At 39.7% G+C, this 22857-nt stretch overlaps 1 protein-coding gene across 3 annotated transcripts; it reads left to right on the top strand.

Annotated features, from left to right (window-relative positions):
• LOC126404531 (heterogeneous nuclear ribonucleoprotein C) lies at window positions 1–18797 on the top strand. Of its 3 annotated transcripts, none has more exons than XM_050067804.1 (10): window positions 1–120; window positions 3709–3742; window positions 12649–12702; window positions 13421–13668; window positions 14978–15050; window positions 15203–15250; window positions 15960–16123; window positions 16212–16325; window positions 17562–17698; window positions 17830–18797. In XM_050067804.1, exons 3-10 carry the CDS (start codon window positions 12698–12700, stop codon window positions 17926–17928), a joined length of 888 nt encoding a protein of 295 aa, XP_049923761.1. In that variant the 5' UTR covers window positions 1–120; window positions 3709–3742; window positions 12649–12697; the 3' UTR covers window positions 17929–18797. The 3 variants fall into 3 exon arrangements, with proteins under 3 accessions (XP_049923761.1, XP_049923762.1, XP_049923763.1); XM_050067806.1 differs by lacking the exon at window positions 12649–12702 and adding an exon at window positions 636–796 and having other exon boundaries at window positions 11–120; XM_050067805.1 differs by lacking the exon at window positions 12649–12702.
• The last annotated feature ends 4060 nt before the right edge of the window (window positions 18798–22857 follow it).

The raw sequence follows: 22857 nt of genomic DNA, 5'->3' as shown, positions 1-22857 counted from the left end.
GCCATTTCGTGTCCACTGGTTTCAAGGTGATACAATCAGCCTGCAGAGCCGTTTACGGATCTTTACCTACTCAAGTAAAAACAGCGTTGACTTTTACTCATTTTTAGTGTTAAACTCCTGGTGAGTATTTTTAACCGAGAGATTTTTTCCCCCCTATATTTTTTTTAATTTTTTTCCTCGACTTTGAACCTCTTTGGGACCTTTTTGTTTTTATTTTTAATGCATTTTTCCTGGCTGGTATTCCTGAGACTGTGTTGGCTTTAGTGGCGTACATTTTGTGTTGGCATATTGAGCTGCGCAGAAACTAGTTTTAAGTAGCTTCCACGGCAAGATTTTTGCTTTTGTTTTTCGAATGAGACATTTCAAAAAAAAAAAAAAACCTCCATTTTTCAGGGCTGCTGTGTTGCCTCGTTTGTTTATCTGAGTGTGGTGATATTTCCGAGGAGAGAAATATGGAAGATTGTTCCAGTCTTTTCTGGACTGTGTTCAAAACGGGTCGCCCTTTTTCTGGAAACGTGTTTTTAAGAGGTTTTTTAAGCTCGTCCTGTGTTTTGCCTCCACCTGTAACTTGATGTGCAGTCGTTGACATTGACTCATGATGCGTGTTTTTCCTGTTTTCTTTGTGATTTTGGCAGTGCTGAGACAGTATATTTTCTGCAGCGAATCTCTCAGGAGTGATGTAATTTTTCAGGCAAGATGTTTTTTCCCTCAATGACAAGTGGGGGCGTTTTTTTTTAAAAGGAACATTAACACCTGGGATTGCTGTAGCATTGGTGTGGCAGGATTTGTGCATTTGGTAATTCTGATATAATCATTTATTTGCAGATGTAGAAACTCATTCATTCAGTCGCAGTGTGTTCTGAGCTGTGGAGCTGCTTATAGACCCAGGAAGGAGGCCTGCAGAGGGGCCTGCCATGAGCTGAAGTCAGGCCTACACCTCTACATTGTTTGTTCCTGTCTTGAGTTTATCACTTTGCAGCTTTGTGACTGAGCTATACATGTCTGTGAAAACTTATCATCTAATCTGCAACAAAGGTTTACAGCAGGAAGGCAGGGTAGGCTACTCAGAGGTGACCAAGGCCCCCTAAAAAGTGCAAGATCCCTGTTTACCCCCTGACTGTACCCCACCCCCCTTTGGCCCCAAGTGTGTCCTCTGTAAGTGTCCTTGAGCATGTGTCCCTCCAGGCTACAGGGGCGCTGTTCTGCAGATGACCCTTTACTCTGGCCCCGGTGAGGAGGGAAGATTTGGGGTGGGCACAAATTCTCCTCAGGCTGATAAGGCTCTGATTGAAGCTGACACTAGCATCTGATATTTACCATGTTACAGGCGATTTATTAAGTCCATTCCATTCCCTCTTTTTTTTTTGTGCATGACCATTTGAATTCCCTGTTTTCCTGAATTCCTAGACATGCTAGCACATATCACCTGAGCAGGCAGACACCAACTGTGGCACTGTTGGCACCATGCTCAACTGCACACTCCTGTACGTGATTATTAGGGGTGTTATTTTTAAAGGTAAAATCAAATGTGCAGTTTAAACACCACTGTCTGGAGCAGTTGTAGCACTGGGTGGGTAAAGAAACCAGAACAGTATCATAAACAAGTATTAATTGCACCATTTATAAATCTGTCCCTCCAGGATCTCGGGGCAAAAAAAAAAAAAGATAATTGAATTTGCGGCCAGTTTTGTCAAAAATTGCGATAAAAATTGCGGCATTTTTATGTGACTTTTTTTTTTGCGGGAAATTGCGGCTAATGACAAAAAGAGAAAAAAACTGATTTCTTTTTAAATTACTTCCTCCAAAAAAATGAGTCATGTAATCACTTGCTATAATAATTAGAGATGTACAGGTACCACTTTTTCCTTCCCGATACCAATTCCCATCCCTGAACCTTAGGTATCTGCCGATACAGAGTACCGATCTGATACCAGCACGTAAAATAAAAATGGATGGGATATGAATTGTTGTATGTCTCAACTCCTAAAACACTATGTAAAATATTTAGAAATAAATACATAATAGTAGGATGAATGCCACAAAACTTTTTTTATTATTATTATCCAGTGTTGACACAGATCAAGACACAGGTTAAAGTGCAGCCACACAATTTGGTAAAAAAAAAAAAAGACATTTTAAAGGCTACAGTAGAATGCTTTTTAAACTCCGCTCCGTTTCGTTTGCCTGTAGCGTGTGTACGCGTAATGACGTGAGGCATTACGTGGTAGCGGATTGGTCATAGGCTGTACTCGCCGATACCACATTTTAGGCAGTATCGGAGGCATTTCCGATACTGGTATCGGTATCGGTACAACTCTAATAATAATCATACTGAATATTACAAAAATAGCTGCAAGTGTTTTTTATAGTTCTCTTCTTTAGTTTTATTTAATTAGTTTCAAAACACCAATAATGTTGCAAAAAATCCTGAGTGAATAATGTAGCTCTCAAACCAGACAATGTGACAGTAAAACAACATGTAAGCTACATCCTCTGTAAACATTTTAATACATCCAGCACATATTGTATGCATTTAAACAAAGTGCAAATTCTTATGTCAACACAGAGCGTTTCTCCATACTCCAATGCCATTAGCGCATTTGATGACGCGTCTGATGACATTTCAAATGACGTCTTCCGGTCGGCCGGAAAACGTGGAAAAATTGCGGGACTATTGAAAAATTGCAAGCCCCCACCAATATTGCGGACTTTCGTTGAATTTGTGTTAATTATTGCGATCACGATTTTCTGGAGGGACTGATAAATCATGCGAGGTATTTGTTACTGAAAAAGCAACCAAATTTAGGTGTAGATTTTTGGGGGGTGGATGGGCACGTCGCCTTCGATATTTAGAACAAAAACATGCACATGGGGGACATGGGGGACATTTACGCCAGAAATTGGTGCAAAAAATGCAGGAAATTAAGTGTAAGATGTTCAAAATTGTCTAGCAGAGGACCACTAACCCCCCCAGATATGTTTGTGTCCCTGCTCTCCACCCCTCCAAATGTTAAAATGAAACCTACGCCCTTGCAACCAAGTTCAGTCTTGAAGTAATCTTTGGGTGGTGGCTTTGTCGAAAAGATTTACGTGCATTTAATTGATTTTTTTTTTTAAATATATATAAATATATATATGTATGTTTCAACTTTGAATCAATTGAGACAAATTTCATTTTATAAAGGTTCAGCTCATTAAGTAGATTGACATATTTTTCTGAAAACTGAACACTGATTATGAAGGTTTGAACTGCGTGAGTTAGTACGTAGAATTTGATCTGAGATAATGTATTTTAAATGAAGGAATACTTTGCATATCTATTGTCAAACAGGTGCGTATGAGAGTTACGAGAAGAATGAAATTTGTAGAAAAGACTTCCATACATGTCTAACTTGCAAAAATGATGATTTTAATGCTGCTGCGACGTTTGACTAGACGATCTTCAGGCTAAGCAGCTGAGCCTTAAATCTGGTCCCTGTGAGGGGCATTTAAATCATTATTTTGCATGTTAGACAGTGTGTGGGAGTCTTTTCTACAAGTTAAATGTGCTGGTGACATTAAGGGCATTATCATTTGGCTTTTTTTTTTTTTTTTTTTTTTTTAAACATAATGTCCATACGTTGCCCTCCATGCTTGTGATAACAATACTTTCATTTTTAGAATGGCCTCTTATCTAATATTACGTTTTTTTGTTTCCCCCCTGTTTAGTTTTTGAAGCCACTTTTTTGAACGGCGGCAAATCGTAAGTTGGTCTCAACCTTTTTCTTTTTTTTTTTTTTTTTTTAAATATTTTTTTTGGTTTATTTTTCACCTCAACTTTTGCATCACTATTTTTTTTATATATTCCACTTCAGTTTTCACCCCTTTGTGATTCAGCCCATCTCTCCCTCCCCTTTTTAATCCCTAGAGCAAGTAGCATGTAGTGTTTGTTTTTTTTGTTTTTTGTTTTTGGTCTTTTTGTGCTGTGAAAGTAGAAAATCAACTGCTTAATTTGCAAACTGTCTGACACTAGCGGCCTCTCACATCAGCTGTTCCCAGTTTATGATAATCACATGCGCATTGCTCAGTGTTGATTATGAGAGGCCCCCATTTGGAGCTAATTGCTGAATAACACTCCCCCAGCTCCCTCCTGCACCCAGTCTTTGGGTTCAGTACTGGCACTGACAAAGGCAAAGACAAGTCCTGGTTTTTGCTGCCTTTGCTTTGTAATTTGATCTTTTATTGTTATTATTTTTTTGTCTTTTTTTTTTTTTTTTGAGTGTGCATGTCATTCTGCGGAGTCAAATCTGGTCCATTACCTACACACACAAAAATACACACTCTTGAAAACAGTGTCATCATTTTCACCCCAATAGTAGGACTGTATTCATTCAAACAAGCATGCCTGCAGAATACCATGAGTAACTAACACATTCGGTAATCACTAATACTTCATGTATGTGATCTTTTTGTACCTTTTTTAATCAAACCTTACTAATGTCCTGAGAAAGTGGTGATGTAGCATTTCTCACATCCTTCATCAGTTATCCAGAGCCCTTAAAACCACATTAAATCTCAGTCTTAAGTGCTGTATCATAGGCAAATGGACTTACTTAAGCCTCTTGGATTGGAGGTGAAACGTCTTCAAGAAACTCCAGCAAGTCCAGTTGCCTATGATCTCGCACTTGAAGATTACCATGACCTGTATGACTGAGAATCACCAAGTTAAATCTCAAAAGGTTAATTTTACATTCCTCCATTTTTACTCCCCAAACCTACAAAGCACACGCACACAGACAACGTGCACACCTGTACAAACTGCTCTCTTGTCATTTTGTCTTGTCTGTCCATGAGCGTGAGTCCCGAGAGCTGCAGTCGCAGTGTCATTCACAGTGGAAGCACAAACATCAAACCCACACTCACACACATGTAACAGGCAGCTTCAGACTCTACATTTCCTGTTTATATCTCCCAGAAGTCTCAGCTGCAGGCCATCACACAATGAAGCCCAAATGAGGCAGATGATAGGAACAATTACTACATGTTACCATGTCATGTCATTCAGATCCACACTGCCATGAATGAACTCTTAAAACATGAGGGGGCACAGGAAGCATTTAGCCCCTAGTATAAGAGCCCCGCAGTAAACACCACCTCTGTGAAGCCTGTGTTCAGAGCATTGAGATCAATCAGTTGAAGGAAGTTGCCTTATAACTAAGAAATAAACATGGTGAAGGTCTAACTGTCATTATAGCTGATTACACTGCAACGTGGGCACTGTGAGTGTGTCAAGAACTTTTTTTAAAAAGTAAAATTAGCAATGTATGTACATAAAAACCCTGCATTCAGAACTTTCCTTAAGTAAAAGTACAAAAGTATCAGTATTAAAATGTACTTAAAGTACCAAAAGTACTCTCTATGCAGAATGGACACTTTCTCAATAATATAAATTATAGTTCTAATTATTGATGCATTAACCCTTCAAAACCTGGAGCGACATCACTTTTCTTGTGATGCTTTCAGGCGCTTTTCGCAACTATTTAAACATTTGAACCCTGAGTGAATTTGTGTGATGTCTTTCAAAAACAGGCAGTGAGCAACTTGATAAGAAATGTCCCCTAAACTGCAAAAAAACAAAGTTAATAAAAATTATTGAAAAGGGAGGAAAAAAACCTAGAGGGAAACTAACATTTTAAAATTAAGTTACATCATTTTAGGCACTCTTTCCAGGTCATTTATTTGTTTGTTTTTTATTTATTTATTTTTTACTAATTTTCTTGTTTTTAATTTTCTCCTTTTACTAATTTCTCTCTATTTTTTTTGGTTCTTTTCTTTTGTTGCTCCTTACCTTCTTCACTTGTTCATAAAAGAAATAAAGCCAGTTTGCCCAGGTTTCAAAGGGTTAATGTGTACATTACTTTAATGTTGAAGCTGGTAAAGGGTGGAGCTAATTACTTTATGATTATATAAAATAATTACTTTATAAACTGCTGGGTACCTTAACCTATAATAATATATCACATTTAATAACATAAATCCGCAAAGTAACCAGTAACTAAAGCCGTCTAATAAAAGTAGTGCGGCAAAGTACAATTGCCCCTAAAATGTAAAAGAGGGGAAGTATAAAATAGCATAAAGTGGAAGTACTTGAGTAAATGTACTTAGTTTCTTGCACCAATGGGTACTGTGACTTTATTGTGTATCTAATTGAGATATGCAGGCAGCTGACACAGGCACTCTCATATCATGTTAGGTTGCACGTCCCAAAATGAAACAACGGAACAGGAAGCTAACAGGCAGAACAGGACCAGTGTTACAAGTAGATCATTGTAAGATTGATCTTCACTGAGCAGTGGCTGAACATGATGTTGAATCAACACTTTTAAAGCCCAAACTAAAACAAACAAAAAAAATCAGGGTGTCTACAGATATAACTAAGTCAAATTAAAGACTTTTTGAGACCTTTTTAACAGCACCTTATATGAAATTAAAAGTGACAACAATTTGGTGAGTTAAATGTGTTAAATGTAAAGAAAAAATCTCATTGCTGCCATAAATGCTATGTATTACAATATTCAGAGAAATACCACAAATTATTTCTTCAAATCTGTCTTTTCATGGTAATGTGACAAAATATTTAAGACCCATCGAATTTTAATTTAAGACAATTTAGGAATTTTTTGAAGCTATATGCTGAGAAAACAATCTAAGACAATTTAAGACTTTTAAGGCCTTATTTTAAGAAAACTTAATTTAAGACTTTTAAGGCTTATATTAAGAAAACTTAATTTGAGACTTTTAAGGCCTTATGTTAAGAAAACCTAATTCAAGACAATTTAAGACTTTTTAAGGCCTTATATTAAGAAAACTTAATTTGAGACAATTGAGGACTTTTTAAGGACTTACATTAAGAAAACTTAATTTAAGACAATTTAAGACTTTTAAGGCCTTACATTAAGAAAACTTAATTTAAGACAATGTAAGACTTTTAAGGCCTTATATTAATAAAACTTAATTTAAGACAATTTAAGACTTTTTTAAGGTCATATGGTGAAAAACCTTAATTTAAGACAATTTAAGACTTTTAAGGCCTTATATTAGGAAAAACAATTTAAGACAAATAAAGACTTTTCAAGGCCTTATATAAAGAAAACTTAATTTAAGACAATTTAAGACTTTTTAAGGCATATGCCAAGAAAACTAAATTTAAGACAAAGGCTTTTAAGGCCTTATATTAGGAAAACCTAATTTAAGACAATTTAATACTTGTAAACGCCATATGCTGAGAAAACTTAATTTAAGACAATTGAAGACTTTTTAAGGCCTTAAATTAAGAAAAATAAAAGTAAGACTTTTTAAGGCCTTATATTAAGACAACTTAAATTAAGATAATTTAAAACTTTTTAAGTTCAGTTTTCATGGTAATGTGACATAAAATATTTAAGACCCATCAAATTTTAATTTAAGACTTTTAAGGCCTTATATTAAGAAAACCTAATTCAAGACTTTTTAAGGCCTTATGTCAAAAAAACTTGATTTAAGACAATTTAAGACTTTTAATTCCTTATATTAAGAAAACTTAATTTGAGACTTTTAAGGCTTTACATTAAGAAAATTTAATCAAGACTATTGAGAACTTTTAAAGGCCTTATATTATGAAAACTTAATTCAAGACAAATTAAGACTTTTTAAGGCCTTATATTAAGAAAAATTATTTTAAGACAATTTAAGACTTTTACGGCCTTATATTAAGAAAACTTAATTTAAGACTAAAACTCTCAAGGCCTTTTATTAAGAAAAATTATTTTAAGACAATTAAAGACTTTTAAGGCTTTATATTAAGAAAACTTAACTTGTGTGTGACCTATGAGCCAATTTGATTCTCATGGATTTATTTTTCAATTTGCACAGTTTCAGGTGTCTTTGAAATATAAAGATAAACAGTGAGCTTTAACTCTGTATTAATATTGCTATATCTCTGAGCTTTTGACACACTGGAGTTCAAAGACCTTTGATCATCAAGTGCACGGCGCACACACACACCTGCACATTAGCACATACACACCCACACATGCACTCAAGTAATAAAGTAAGTATCAAGTAATAAAAATATTTGCGCATCTTGCAACGCGCTGCCGCCACCATGTCCCGCACTCGATTCCACGCCCTGAGCCATAACTGTAGTTTGACGACCGGCTAACCCGACCGGCACGTCAAGGTCGACACCCCAACAAGCTGGCGGCCTTTCGCAGCATCTGGGAGAAGTGGGTGACCCGCCTCCTTCTATTATTCAACCCGGGGGGAGGATGTGTGTGTCGGCGAGCAGCTTGTCCTGTTTTAGGGCCGCTGTCCCTTCTGGCAGTACATCCCGAGCAAACCGGCAAAAAAAACGGGATACAAGTATAGGTCGCCTGTGACGTCGGAACATCCTATGCCTGGAGGATGCAGGTATACACCAGGAGAGCTGCTGGGGCTCCCCCAGAAGTCAAGCAGTGGAAACGGGTTGTCCTGGAGTTGACAGAGGGGCTCCAGGGCAAAACTGTAACCACTTTTTTACATCTTTTGAGCTGGCGGAGGAGCTGCTGAAAAGAAAACTTGTGGGCACCATCCGCCGCAATAAACTTGAGCTGCCCCAGCGCCTATTAAAAGTCAGGAGGAGAGCGGTATTCTCAATCTTTGACCACCACGGCGGTGTCCTACATTGCTGCACGCAAACGAAATGTGCTGCTACTCAGCACCAAACACTGCAAGCCAGCGTCGAGCGAGGCCAAGCACCAGAAACCAGTGGTCATCGTGGACTACAACCGCTGCAAAGGAGGTGTCGACAACCTGGATAAGGTATGTGGTATGTCCCATCAATTTCAAATCGATTAACTGAATTTATATTTGTCTGAGATATTTGGGGCTTTATTATTCAGTTTTCTTTTTTTTGCATTAATAGGCCATAAAGATTAAATATATCTTTATGTATTCTGAGGAATAGCCTAATTTTTGTAGCCTATTCATTCATTTATTTTTCTTTGGTCTTTTTCGCTTTTAGGTTGTTGGCACCTACAGCTGCAGAAGAAGGACCTGTCGGTGGCCACTGGTTCTGTTTTATAACATGCTGGATGTCTAATCATTTGGACAGCCGTCGATCCTAGTGATGGCCAAATGAGGCCTCATGAACCACTGTCTTTATTTTCTGAAGCCACCAGATGGCGCTGTCTGTTCAACAAAGGTTTGAACATTGCAAGTCCTTCAGCCTTTATCTTTAAACCAAGAGCGCCATCTGGTGGGGTCAGAAAATAAAGAACTTGGTTCATGAGGCTTCATTTGGCCATCACTAGTCGATCCCTCCTGGAATTTTTAAAAAAAAAATGTAATAAATTTTGGTGTTGATCTAAGTGAACTTGTATTTTACTTTATTTCTGGAGCAAAATAAGATAATTAGAAGGTAAACACTTTCATACTGCATAAAAAAAATTATTGCTAACAATTGACATATCACACACTGTTATAATGAAATTTAAAAAATAAATCCGCTCAGCATTTATTATATGCGAAATAATCCATTTCATATGTTTTTTTCATATACAAAATATACTATTTGTAAAGAAAATGACATTTAAATGGTATACATTCTGAATATGAACAAATATTTAATAGTTATCATCAGGACTTAAGTTGGTTAAAAGATTTAAGCAAAAAAAGTGGGGGAAAAAAAGTATAATATTTTACAGCTCTTTAAGGAGTGGGGTCATATTTGGCCACAAGGGTAATGAGAGTAACAAATTTAAAAAATCTGACACTGCACAAAAAATAAAAATGCATCAAAATCAGTGTTGTTGTTAATGACACATCCCAGCCAGCAATAATCCCCTCCAAAAAAATTCCACTCAGCATTTATTATATATTAATAAATAGATATTTTCCATATCAAAATGAGCAAATATTTGATAGGTATCATCAGGACTGAAGTTGGTTACAAGATTTAAGCAAAAAAAAACAGTGGAAAAAATATTGATATATGATATTTTTATAGCTTGTAGCATTGACCACAAGGGTAATGAGAGTATCAATTTTTATAAGGGACTTTTTAAGGCCATATATTAAGAAAATTTAAGACATTTGAAGACATTTTAAGGATCCGTAGACACCCTGATTATGGGCATTGCCATTTTTTCATCTTCAGGGCCATTACATGTAAAATGTTCCTGTTATTTTGTCCACTTAGTGTGTCAGTATGAATAAATTCTCTGATACATATTTTTTTCCTTAGTCCGATGGCTTGTGCTTGGCACCAGTCTCCGTCAAGAAAGTCACTTGCTTGTCTATAAACCCTTTATATTGCCCTTTGAACCCCAAACATGCCACAAAGAATCAGAAACACTTGCCGAGCAGCCTGTGATACCCCCCCCCCCTCCCTTCCCCTCAACACACCCGGTGTTGTCGACACCCTGTCAGCTTGCCAAGCAATAGAAACATGCCGGCCAAATCATGTAGAGGAGAGCATTAAGCTTTGGCCAGACAGCCTGCTGCAAACCATGTAATCCCCTGCTAGTAGCCAGCAGCCAGAGAGGGAGAGGCTGCTGCTGGGCTACAGTTGAGCCCGGCTGGCAGCAGTGCCGAGCTTTGGCAGGTGAGATACGGCTGAAGTGGTTTAAAATAAGATGAACAGCTCGCAGGGTGGAGAGGGAATTTGCAACAAAACATGATAGGCACACCAAAGGTCAGAGTGTTCGCTCATGATGCTGAAAAACAATCCTATAAAGTTTATGAAATATAAAGGAAGCGAGTTCATCTACAGGAGGTGGACAGAATAACAGAAACAACTTACAGTAAGACCCTGGAAAACATATTTCAACCCTGAGGCTGCATAATGGTCATTCCTCATGCCACAAAGAACAAAGAATGAATCAAAATTTCTTTGAGTCAGTGCTAGTGAAGATCTACTTTAAAGGGCTGTAATTCTTCATCAGTTTATACATGCATTCAGGATTTTCTGAGACTCCCCCCCTCCCCCTGCAGTGTTACATAACTTTGCAGTGTTTGCAACTAATGCAACAGCAGCAACAATCTGGCCTCTCTACTGGCATTAAAGCTGACATACTTTACACTGCAGATTGTACGACACACTTGTGTGACTTGCTTTGATAGTTGAGCAGCAGAGAGGAGTTTCAAAAAGCATGATGATATTTGACGAACAAAAGACTGGTGTGATAAAGGAAGACTGGGATTACAAACCAAAATTTGTACTGATTAAAACGTCTCTTAGCAAAGACTACAGAGCCCCCAAAAGGTGATTTTTTTTTTCAACCTTGTTTGCAGCGGTTACTTGTCTTGTGGGAACAAGTTATTTATCTTGTGGAAATAAGATATTTTGTGGGAACAAGTTATTATACACACAAGGTAATTATCTTGTACACATATGGTAATTAACTTGTGGGAACAAAATAATTGTATTGTGTGCACAAGGTATTTCGTGGGAACAAGTTATATCCTATACTCACAAGTTAATTATCTCGTATGCATATGGTAGTTATCTTGTGGGAACAAATCATTTATCTTGTGGGAATAACTTATTTTTCTTGTGTGAACAAGTTATTATCTTATACGCACAAGTTAATTATCTTGTACGCATATGATAATTATCTTGTGGGAACAAAACAATTGTAGTGTGTGCACGAGTTATTATCTTGTGGGAACAAGTTAATTACTTTGTGGAAACAAGATGATTTGTGGGAACAAGGTATAATCTTATACGCACTAGTTAATTATCTTGTATGCCTATGATAATTATGTTTATGAGAACAAGATTATTATCTCGTATGTACAAGTTATTATCTTGTGGGAACAAGTTACTATCTAATACGCACTAGTTAATTATCTTGTACGCATAAGTTAATCACCTTGTGGGAACAACTTACTTATCTTGTGCCAGCAAGATAACTTGTGGGAACAGAAAAATTATCTTGTGGAAACAAGATATTTTGTGAGAACAAGTTCTCTTATACACACAAGTTAATTATCTTGTTTGCATTTGATAAGAATCTTGTGGGAACAAGTTGATTGACTTGTGGGAACTACTCATTTATTTTGTGCGTACAAGATAAAAACTTGTGATAACTAGATAATTATCATGTGGGAACAGTTCATTTGTCTCGTGCGCACAAGAGATCCTCACCGGCACTGACTCAAACAAACTCAAAGGGATCAAGATAAAAAGTGTGACATCACACCAGTCGGCTCATGAGCTATCACAGAATATTAATACAAGCTTCCTGCTGTGTGATTATGTTCAGGTGTTGTAGTTTGTGACGAGCTTCAGTAAGTGGTGTTTACTGCAGGGAGTGTCACATTTCACCCTCTGAAGAGGCGAAAACAACTTCAGTATATAAACACATTTGTTTTAAGTAGCTTTCTCACAATGCAATATCTTGTTTTGTCATAACAAACAAACATTTATCCCACAGGTTTTTTTTTTTGTATTGGTTTTTTTGGCTGCCTCCATTTTTTAAAAACATTTTACCTCCTGACCAACCCCTCTTCCCTTTTTGAACCCATCTTGGGTTTTGCCAAAAAAAATATTCCAAGAAAACCAAACTTTTTGGAGGTGTAGTAGATGTCCGCCCACGGTCACTGACTCCATCTCTCATAGTTCCTCGACGACCCTCTTCTCTCCAACAGACACAGACAGACAGGCAGGCAGACCTCCACCGACCCGAATACAGGCACAATGGAGTGAGTGCTGGCTGCTTCATGACCCGATCACATTGTCTATTCTGCTGTCTCATATCCACTGTAGTGGCTTCTGTCTCCCTTTTAAAAGTGCAAAACACATTTAGATGTGTGAGTGTGACAAAAGTACCCCTCTTTGCTGAAACCCACCTCTTACTGTAGGAAATAGAAAGTAGCACCTTGAATTTTCCATGTGTATGTCAATGCTGACGATGCCCTTTTGTTAATGTAAAGATGGGTCCATGTGGCCGTCAGTAAGTGAGCATCAAAGGTCTTAATGCTTAAATGATAAGTCGATTAATTGATAACGTAACTGCTGCTTTTCTGTGTTTTACATGACTGTAAATTTGATAGATTTTAGTTTTGTCGTACAAAACAAGCAGTTTGAAGATGTCACCTGTGGCCCTGCAAAATTATGATGGGCATTTTCTATCAACAGTAACAGCCCTCTGCAACTTTCACCCACTTCAAGTCCACTTTTCTTTAAAGTTTTGACACATGCTAAGAGTTTAAGCACAGTAGTTAAAGCCCCGCTCCTAAAGAGCTTCAACACTCACAACTCACATTGTACTTGGTGCAGAGATAATCTAAAAATCATAGTGCAAGACAAAAACAAATCTAACATCTCACTCTTCTCTTTTTCTCTACCCATCCTCCACCTCTCTCCGCCTGTCCCCCTGTTCCTCGTGTCTCGTCGGTCATCGTCCTCCGCCGCCGCCAGCCTCATGGCCAGCAGCAACGTGACCAACAAGACTGACCCTCGCTCCCTCAACTCCCGCGTCTTCATCGGCAACCTCAACACCCTCCTGGTCACCAAGGCCGACGTGGAGGCCATCTTCTCCAAGTACGGCAAGGTCGTCGGCTGCTCCGTCCACAAGGGCTACGCCTTTGTCCAGTACGCCAATGAGAGGAACGCCAGGGCCGCTGTGGCCGGCGAGGACGGCCGCATGATCGTGGGACAGGTGCTAGGTGAGTTGGAGAGGGGGAGATGGGTAATAAAGGGATGGAGATACAGAGTCAAGAAAGACAGTACTGTGTGTTGTCACAATACTGGAATATCTAACTTTGAAACAATACATTCAAGAATAGTGATTTTCGATACCATGGAGACAATTGGCATGAAATTAGATTTATTAAAAAATATGAATATAACAAGGCTCTAATGTTCCAGCAAGATAACGCACCATGTCACAAAGCTCAAATCATCTCAAACTGGTTTCTTGAACATGACAATGAGTTCACTGTACTCCAATGGCCTCCACAGTCACCAGATCTCAATCCAATAGAGCACCTTTGGGATGTGGTGGAACGGGAGATTCACATCATGGATGTGCAGCCGACAAATCTGCAGCAACTGTGTGATGCTATCATGTCAATATGGACCAAAATCTCTGAGGAATGTTTCCAGCACGTTGTTGAATTTATGACACCAAGAATTATGGCAGCTCTGAAGGCAAAAGGGGTCCCACCTGGTACTAGCAAGGTGTACCTAATAAAGTGGCCGGTGAGGGTATAGTGTTTGCGTAAAAAAAAAGTCTGAGGTTAAATGTGTACAAGGGTGCAGTGCTATTTGTGTAAGAAGAATATTTGGTTGTCTGGCAAACTCATGGTGACAGCAAGACTCCAGGAAGTTACTGTGCCAGTGTTTCACTACCCCATCACTACAGTTAAACATGGAAATAATTCACAGCACATGCTTTTAAAACTTTATTTCCTGTACCTGCTTGTTTAAAATCAAAGCCAGTGCTGGAGCTTATCCCAGCATGCACTGGGCAAAAACAAGGAAACTGTCAAGGGAACCAGCCATGAATCTGTTTCTGGGTCACAAAACAGTCACAGAAACATATATTAAGTCTCACAGTTACAGTTTACACTCCTCAGTTCAGCTTCATATTCAAACACAGGACCTTTTCTCTGTTCTGAGATACAACAGCGGAGCCACTGTGCTGCCCTCTAGTGCTACAAACCTGTAACTTACTATTTCAAAACATCAACATCTCCCACTTAAGTAAAGACAAGCAGCTGTTTTGTAGTCTTTATTTTCTGACCTGTCTGATGCTCAACGCAGGTCAAAACAAATGTGATTAATTATTTGCAAATACCACCTGGTAGGGCTAAAACCTGCGTTAGTCCTCCGAACCAAAATACCATCAGGTGAAGGGAAAGAGTGATAAAATGTGCTAATTGAAATTTCACACTCCACAACGTATTTCTGGCTCTTTCTCACACTCGTTGAGACTCTAACACCTCCTTGACTCCACATTTTCTCCTCCCTCAGACATCAACCTGGCAGGCGAGCCGAAACCTCACAGATCGAAGACAGTGAAGCGTTCTGCAGGAGACATGTACAGGTGTGTACGCACTTGATTATGCTCGCAACAGCAACAGAGCAGTTCCAGTAATTCTGCAGTCTGACAGCCTTTGAAGCGCAGAGTAAGAAAGGTGTAACTTCTTGTCAAAGATAAGTGCCTTTTGCTTGAGTTAATCTCTGCTCTTTCCACAGTTCATCTATCGATTTGGACTATGACTTTCAGAGAGATTACTATGACAGGTAAGCTGCTCATTCTTTAAAAGAATAATTGTTCCTGTTTGTATCCATATACCTGGTGTCTGTTGTTGCTGAAGTCCTTATTGTCCAGAGTGCATCATGTCCTGATTTTTATGGTTTACTTTCAAATATTCTTCATTTCTACACCTTCAACTTGTGGCTTGGACCAACTTAGGGTTTGCTCAGCAATGCCCTGTTTGAAGCAATAATTCCTTGGTGCTTGCTGTACTGACAGAGAAAGCTGAGTTCGCAGCTACAAAGTTCTTCCTGCATCCGGCGCCGTCACTACGAGCCCTCCGAGTTCCTTACCCTATCTCTAAGGCTGAGCCCAGCCACCCTGGGGGCAGAGAGGGCAGAGGATGACTAAATGAGTATTTTGTCACCTGTGTTTTGGCCAACAGTGTAATAGCAACAGGCTACCAGGCTAGAAGTAGCTATGGGCATCAGAGAGGAGCACACAATGCATCTTGTACTTGTAGTCAATGCTGGCACAGATTCCGCGAGCAGGAGAACTCCGCTTTCTCGGTCATGCTCTGACAAAATTCTTGCTTAAGCTGACTACAGTTACCAGTATCCACATTAAAATTTTCCTTTTAAAGTGTCAATGTGCAAATTCAAAGGGCTTCTTTAAACCAAATATTAAACTAAACATTCTTGAAAAATCCACATTAGATTTTGACAGTGATACCACTTATGCACCTCTGTACCTCAGGATGTACTCCTACCAGTCCCGGGTGCCTCCTCCCCCTCCTCCCCTGTCCCGCGCTGTTATTCCCTCAAAGCGTCCAAGGGTCAGTCTGAGCGGAGGAGGGAGCCGACGAACCAAAACCAGCTTCTCCTCCTCCTCCAAGACCAGCCAGAGGACCTCCCGTACAAGTAGGTGCCACAGTTAAGTCGGCTGTCCAGTGCTGCTCAAATCTGCATGAATGTCGTTGTGACTTTTCTACTGCACTTCCTTCCACAGTGAAGGTAGATGATCTGCAGACCATCAAGAGAGAGCTAACGCAGATCAAACACAAGGTGGACTACCTGCTGGAGAGCCTAGAGCGCATGGAAAAGGACCACAGCAAGAAGTCAGGTGGGTTTCAATGACTCGATAGTAACCCAAGGTTTATACCAGTGTGAAGAAATGAAATAAAAACAAAGATGTGAATTAGGGCTGCATGATATATTGAGAATCTTCCTGCATTGCAATCTCAGTATGCGTGATATAGATATTGCAAAACATTCCTTGAACTGTGATAAATAGTATATTTACATGTGCCATGCATTCACATGCTGCATGTCAATATATTTGGCCAATCAGATGGAGCCGTACTGCCCTAGATGCCCAGATGTAGATGTGAGGGAGTGACTGAGGACAACCAATACGTGTTGAAACAGTGTCGTCGGGTGACTTTAGTCCTACTAGTTTTGAAAGTATTTCTTATGCCACAGAAACCACTGAGAGCAAAACTTGTTTTAGATGCTATTGTGACAATGTCCGTGATATCGGGACTCACTGAAATGACTGCCTTTAGGTTCCTGGGGCCAGCGATAGCCGTACCCGGAGGCATTATGTTTTCGGGTTGTCCGTCTGTCTATCCGTCTGTCCGCCCATATGCATGTCTGTCCATCGGTCAGTCCCATTCTCTTGAATGCAATATCTCAAGACCGCCTTCAGGGAATTTCCTCAAATTTGGCACAAACATTCACTCAGGGTGCTTTCACACCTGCCCTGTTTGGTTTGGTTCAATCGAACTCAAGTTTGTTTGCCCCCATAATTGCGCTTAATTTGGGCAGGTGTGAACACAGCGATCACACTCACGTGCGCACCAAAACAACTGGACTGAGACCTTCTTGAAGAGGTGGTCTCAGTCCGATTATAAATGACCTTCGGACCAAAGCAAGACAACTATAGGTCTGAAAGCAGCCTTAGACTCAACGATGAACTAATTAGATTTGATGGTCAAAGATCAATGTCACTGTGACCTTACGCCTGCCTCATTCTCAAGAACACCTGAAGGGAATTTCTTTAAATTCGGCACAAACATCCACTTGGACTAAAGAATAAACTGATTAGAATTTGGTGGTCGAAGGTCAAAGGTCAAGGTCACTGTGGTGACCAAGGTTTGGTTATTTATAATGAGTCATATCATCGTCACAATATTCAACAAGGCTATCGCATATTACATTTCCCTGATATCGTGCAGCCCTAATGTGGATGTTCTTAGTTAAATCAGAGAAACGTTTTGTAAATCAGCCCTGTGGTCACTGTAAGAGTTTCCTTGCTTTATTTAACAAACGTTCCCGCTGTCTCCCTCCATGTACTTAGAGATGAAGAGCTGCAAACCAGAACCAGGTGAGGTGTCCCCTCTCAACTCCTCCACCTCCAGCAAGAAAGATGACAGCCTGAAACGGGGGCTGAATGACTCAGAGGAGGAGGGAGATCTGCTGGAGGACGAAGACGAGGTGAAGAGCGGGGATTTGTTTATTTAAGGCTCGCCATTAGAATGAGCGATGAGGAGAGGAAGGGAACTATTTACAAAAGCTAAGAGCTTGTGTCATAACGTTTTTTTTGTCCACTCTTTCCGCCTGTGCAGATGAAAAGCAGAGGGAGAGAGGAGGAAGAGGAGGAGGAGGAAGGCGAGCAGGAGGAAGGAGAGGATAACGGTGATAGCGCCAACGGAGACGAGTCCTAAACACTCCACAGAAATACACACGCACATACACAACACGAATTGTGTATGATTGTATCTCCACACCAGACTTGTACACAGTGGTCATGTGCTCATATCTGCTGAACTGACTGGACATTTATATACGGTGTATTGTAGATATTGCTTTCTCACACACTGACACACACACACATACACAAATTCATAAATATGTCAAGTACTTGTAATATGTCAAGAATTTTCCAAGTTTTCTTTTAAGACGCTAATTTGAGTTTTCCTTTTTTTCTGACATTCTTTTATTTGACTTTTATATGGACCTTTTATGCGATTGGATAAATGCAAACTAAGATGTGTTACATTCAGACGGTTCAGTTGAGGATAAATGTAACACCGTATAACATTGTGTGTCTGAACTCAGGGCTATAAGCCACTCCAGTACGAAACGTTTAAGTAAGAATTTCTGTTATTATTTTTTTTAGACGACTGTGTTGACTTTATGCCAAAAAAGATTTGAGCTAATCAGTGGCTGAAAATGTTTCAAACTTTAAAAAGCTATTCCTGATCCAGCAGCTGTACAGCTACCTCCTAGCCAGCAGGTGGCAGTGCATCATAACAACCGGCCACACGAAACACCACGAGAACTTCACCCTCTGCTTGTGAGATAACAACATGAGCATGTATTTAAAAAAAAAACCTCACATCCAACTGCACAAAATGCTCAGACGAAATCCTTATTGCTCTGAAAATAGTTTTGTTTGTTGCCGAGGTGTTGCGACCTCAACTGATCTCGACTTGTGTAATGCAGTGCTACTCCATGTTTGTGTGTTTCTGTTGATGTTTTGTTTGTCATTCGACTGCACTGGTGAAAGTGAATAAAACATGTTTTCCAAGTTGGAATCTGTTTGAGCTTGTGTCACTGTCCACATGGATGCGTTCAGGTGCACTGTGACAGGATGTCCACAGGTCCTTAATGGGTCTTAAAATGTCTGAAATTCAATTGTATAAATATCAGGCCCTAAAAGTCATTAAATAGCCTTAGATATGAATTTGTGAGGTCTCAATTGCCACAACTGTCTAATTTCATTCATCCATATTTTGATTTCCTTTTGTCAAGATGAGTTCTGATGTTACAAATCTTCAAATCTTCATCTTTTTACCTCACACTTGCACGTACCTTTTGCCAAAATGCAGATTGACGCAACTCATTCCTACACAGACCTACTCTGCATGGGACCATGGATATAATTGCACCTGCAATACTTGAATATGAAAAAAACATGTATTTGTCCATGAATTAGTCTTAAATTTGGCTAAAAAATAATCTTAAAAAGCATTGAATTTAAGTGTCTGATACCTGTAGACACGTAGCTTTTAAGAGCAAAGCACTCATGACAAAAACTCATGCTGAGCTAGTTTTGCTTTTATTTTTCCATGTTTTTTAGATATATGTCTCTTAAATTTGTGTAAAACTACTCTTGTTAAAAACAGGTTTGTTGTATTTGTTAGAGGGCAAAAATCTAAAAAAAAAGACATCTCGAAATTAGTTTTCAAATTTGGCTTTGTTGGCCCCACAACAGCCCAAAAAAGTTATAATAATAAAAAGATAAGATAATAATAATAATAAGTTTTATTTACAGGGCACTTTTAATGGTACTCAGAAACAATTTACATTAATTGAAATCAATCATAAAATAGACTACAATAAATGTTAATGTAGCACAGGTCCCATAATGCTTTGGGAGATGTACACAGGAAGTAAAGTAGAGTCAGTGGGCCACATCTTCAGCCCTGTGTTTTTGGTTATATTTTGGGTGTTTTTGGCAAATTGGCAACATTAAAAGCAAGCCGAATTGAGTATTAGCAGTTCCTGTATGAAAATATACCGAAAAATATAGGACAGCTGTCACTGACTTTATTTTATACTGAAGAAAACTTAAAAACGTGGTGATTCTCAATGAAGTTCCGGATCTTCAGGAGCGCCTTTTCCCCACGATTTCTACCCACTTATTCTGGACGGACAATTGAGATAATGTCGCCCCGTTTAAAGTGTAAGTCACATTGAATCTAAAAATGTGTGTTTCATGTCTGTGTTCAGTTTTGACCAAGTTATGACTCCGAAAAAGACATTGCTTCTGGCGCAAAAGGTTTGCCGGAAGTCGTTTCCTGCGTGCCGCACAATTTGAAATTCGATGTCAAACTATGGAAAGCTTTGAAGTAAATTAGAAAATAATGATGTTTGTGTTTGTAATTTGGGTGCTCTGAACTTTTAAATTACTTGAACCTCGAATTAGAAAGATGTTATCTGTGAACTCCATTGCAGTCTACATTCTGAAAAGGAAAAACTGAAATCTGCTTGAACAAGTATAAAAAAGCATCTTCACCCACAATTTCATCACCAATGACCAAAGCTCGATCAATACACAGCTTCCTTATTAATAAACATTATCCTGCCGGGAGAGTGCTGAGGCCTTGTGGCTCAGTAATGAAGGCAACAACAGAGAGCTGGCAGGAATAAAGAGGAAGGAGGGATACCTAATCAATAAGCAGCCATCTTCAGGGTGAGCTGTGATTAAGGAGCGAACCACAGGCAGGCAGAGGGGGGATGGATAATGATGGAGGGGTGGATGGAGACTGGATGGGTGGATGAACAAGCCACAGACGACTGGAGACAGATGGAGGGAGTAGATGACAGATGGGGAGATGACAGGACGAGCGGAAAAGATTTTGTGGTGTGTGCTGGGGGGGGGTGAGAGATGTGGAAATGGTGTGTAACAGTGAAAGTGAGTAATTGCAGAGCAGTGCCTTTTGTTTAAACCTCGTCTAAGCACTGGCGGTTGTCTTTGTGCAATGTTTTGTTGGATAGGAAATGTTTTATGGCTTGTCAGTGAAGATATGAGTGCATGTTTAGGGTATTAGCGCTTGTTAGCATCACAGCTGAGGCTTTGATGGATTTAAAAGTAGGGGAGAACAGGGCTGGTCGTCACACTTTTTACTTTCATTTGAATGAGGGACGTCCGCTTCAGTTCATTTTGTTTTCAATAGGCCGACAACCATTTACCGGAAATTGACAGGTTGATTTAAAAAAAGAAATGCCAGGAAATACAATCGGCCTTCCTTTTAGCCTGGCGCTCCATTGGCTGGGTGAACTTTAGCACCGCATTTCAAAGCGCTATCCATTTAGAGGTAGTGATGGCCAAATGAAGCCCTATGAACCACTTTCTTTATTTTCTGACCCCACCAGATGGCGCACGATTTAAAGATAAAGACTGAAGGACTTGCAATGTTCAAACCTTTGTTGAACAGACAGCGCCATCTGGTGGCTTCAAAAAATAAAGACAGTGGTTCATGAGGCCTCATTTGGCCATCACTATTTAGAAGTGGTGAAATGTTAATTGTTTTGTAGTGTAAATCTCTTGCCTTTTCATTTGAATTTCTGTCAGACACCCTGCTAGCCATGGTAGTGCCGAAATATCGTGCCCACTGCCCACCCTCCGGTTGCCACTGGTTAGCCTTGGCTGCTCTGCACTGCACACTGTCCAGGTCCGGTGGGAGCTAGCTACTGGTGCCACATTTAGCAATTACTGCTGGTAAAGGGGACGGGGTTGCCACGGAGATATGTTGGCCACCCTCCGGTCTCACCTGATGTAGCCCCGGTGAGTAAGGGGCCTGTTTTTTGCGCCTTCGAATTAATTCTTTTCAATGTAGATGCACAGCAGGTGTGCTAAAACGCAAGGGCGATGCAGTCATGGTGCCCACGCATTCCTGAGTGGCTATTTTTCAGGACATGATGCCTGTGCCCTGAGATCCCTCTCCGTTCTTCCGTAAATATCGGTCTGTGGTAAATATAGAGAAGTTGATCATTTTGGCGCAGGGCTACCAGAGCTTTTCATCTGTCCCATGGATGATAGGCCTACACACTTATAAACAGCGTCTGGAAGAAGATCAGCTCTGCATTCAGGATTTTAGAAAAATAGGCTATACAATGCTTGTTAAGGTTGCTTAGCAACCTCGGACATAAACTGCCACCACGCTCTTGAAAGCTAGCACAAAAAGACCCAACAGAAGCACCCAGCCCCCGACCTCATGTTTTCCAGGTGGTTAAAGACGTGGCGTGTGTACGGCCCCTAAGAGGCTTCATTTTGAGTCGCAAACCCCCTTTAGCGTAGTTCACTATATCAGCACCACTACCCGTGATGACCATGCTAACAGAGCTAACAATGACTTACTCACCAGGGTGACCTGGGTGGGGGGGTTCAGAGGGTGGGCACATTGTTTCCACAGCAACACTCCTGGGTTGGGACTGCTTAACTAGCAGTAATTGCCAAATGAGCTACCTAGGTTCCAGCATACCTGGGTGGTGCACATTGAAGTAAACTCAGGAATATCAGATTTAACCTACAGACCAACATGTGTAACCGGTCCAAGATATTCTCTGCAGTTAACCGTTGACATCCCTACTTTGAACCCCTCAAAAACTGTACCTGCAATAGATACCCTGTCAATGTGTAACCATAGACTGTAAAAATAATGGGCGCAGCCACTGTGACGTTACCCATTAGTTTGTGGACACCCATTTTGAATCCTTGAGTATGACATTATGGCTGATGCCATCTTGGTTTTTGGAGCCAGAAATGACCATATTTGGACGAGAGGCATGGTAGGTATGACCTTACTTTCCTTTCACTTATTTTGTTTGAAAGACATGGACGGGCAAACATGTCTTGTGCACATGTGACATCTATTCCCATCATGGGGTAGGTCATCCTAACAATTGGATTGGTTGTTCCAATGTTATTTTAATGAAAAAAAAAAAAGCCATCTTAAAACTGAATTTAATTTCATTGAAAATTTCCATTGAAATGCAACAACCTAACCAGCAGGGCTGGAAATCACCAGAGGCTCCATGTTACCATCATGATACTTTGGTCACGACACAATATTATTGTCATTTTA

The sequence above is a fragment of the Epinephelus moara genome, chromosome 17 (genome assembly GCF_006386435.1).
Source record: "Epinephelus moara isolate mb chromosome 17, YSFRI_EMoa_1.0, whole genome shotgun sequence".
In the NCBI taxonomy this organism is placed as follows: Eukaryota; Metazoa; Chordata; class Actinopteri; order Perciformes; family Serranidae; genus Epinephelus; species Epinephelus moara.
This window is presented reverse-complemented; position numbering and strand designations above follow the sequence as displayed.

Excerpts from the sequence above, each read along its gene's own strand:
- LOC126404531 (XM_050067804.1), top strand. Across the intron at positions 16,124-16,211 it reads CCAGAGGACCTCCCGTACAA|TGAAGGTAGATGATCTGCAG; the intron begins GTAGGTGCCACA and ends TTCCTTCCACAG. Across the intron at positions 16,326-17,561 it reads GGACCACAGCAAGAAGTCAG|AGATGAAGAGCTGCAAACCA; the intron begins GTGGGTTTCAAT and ends CCATGTACTTAG.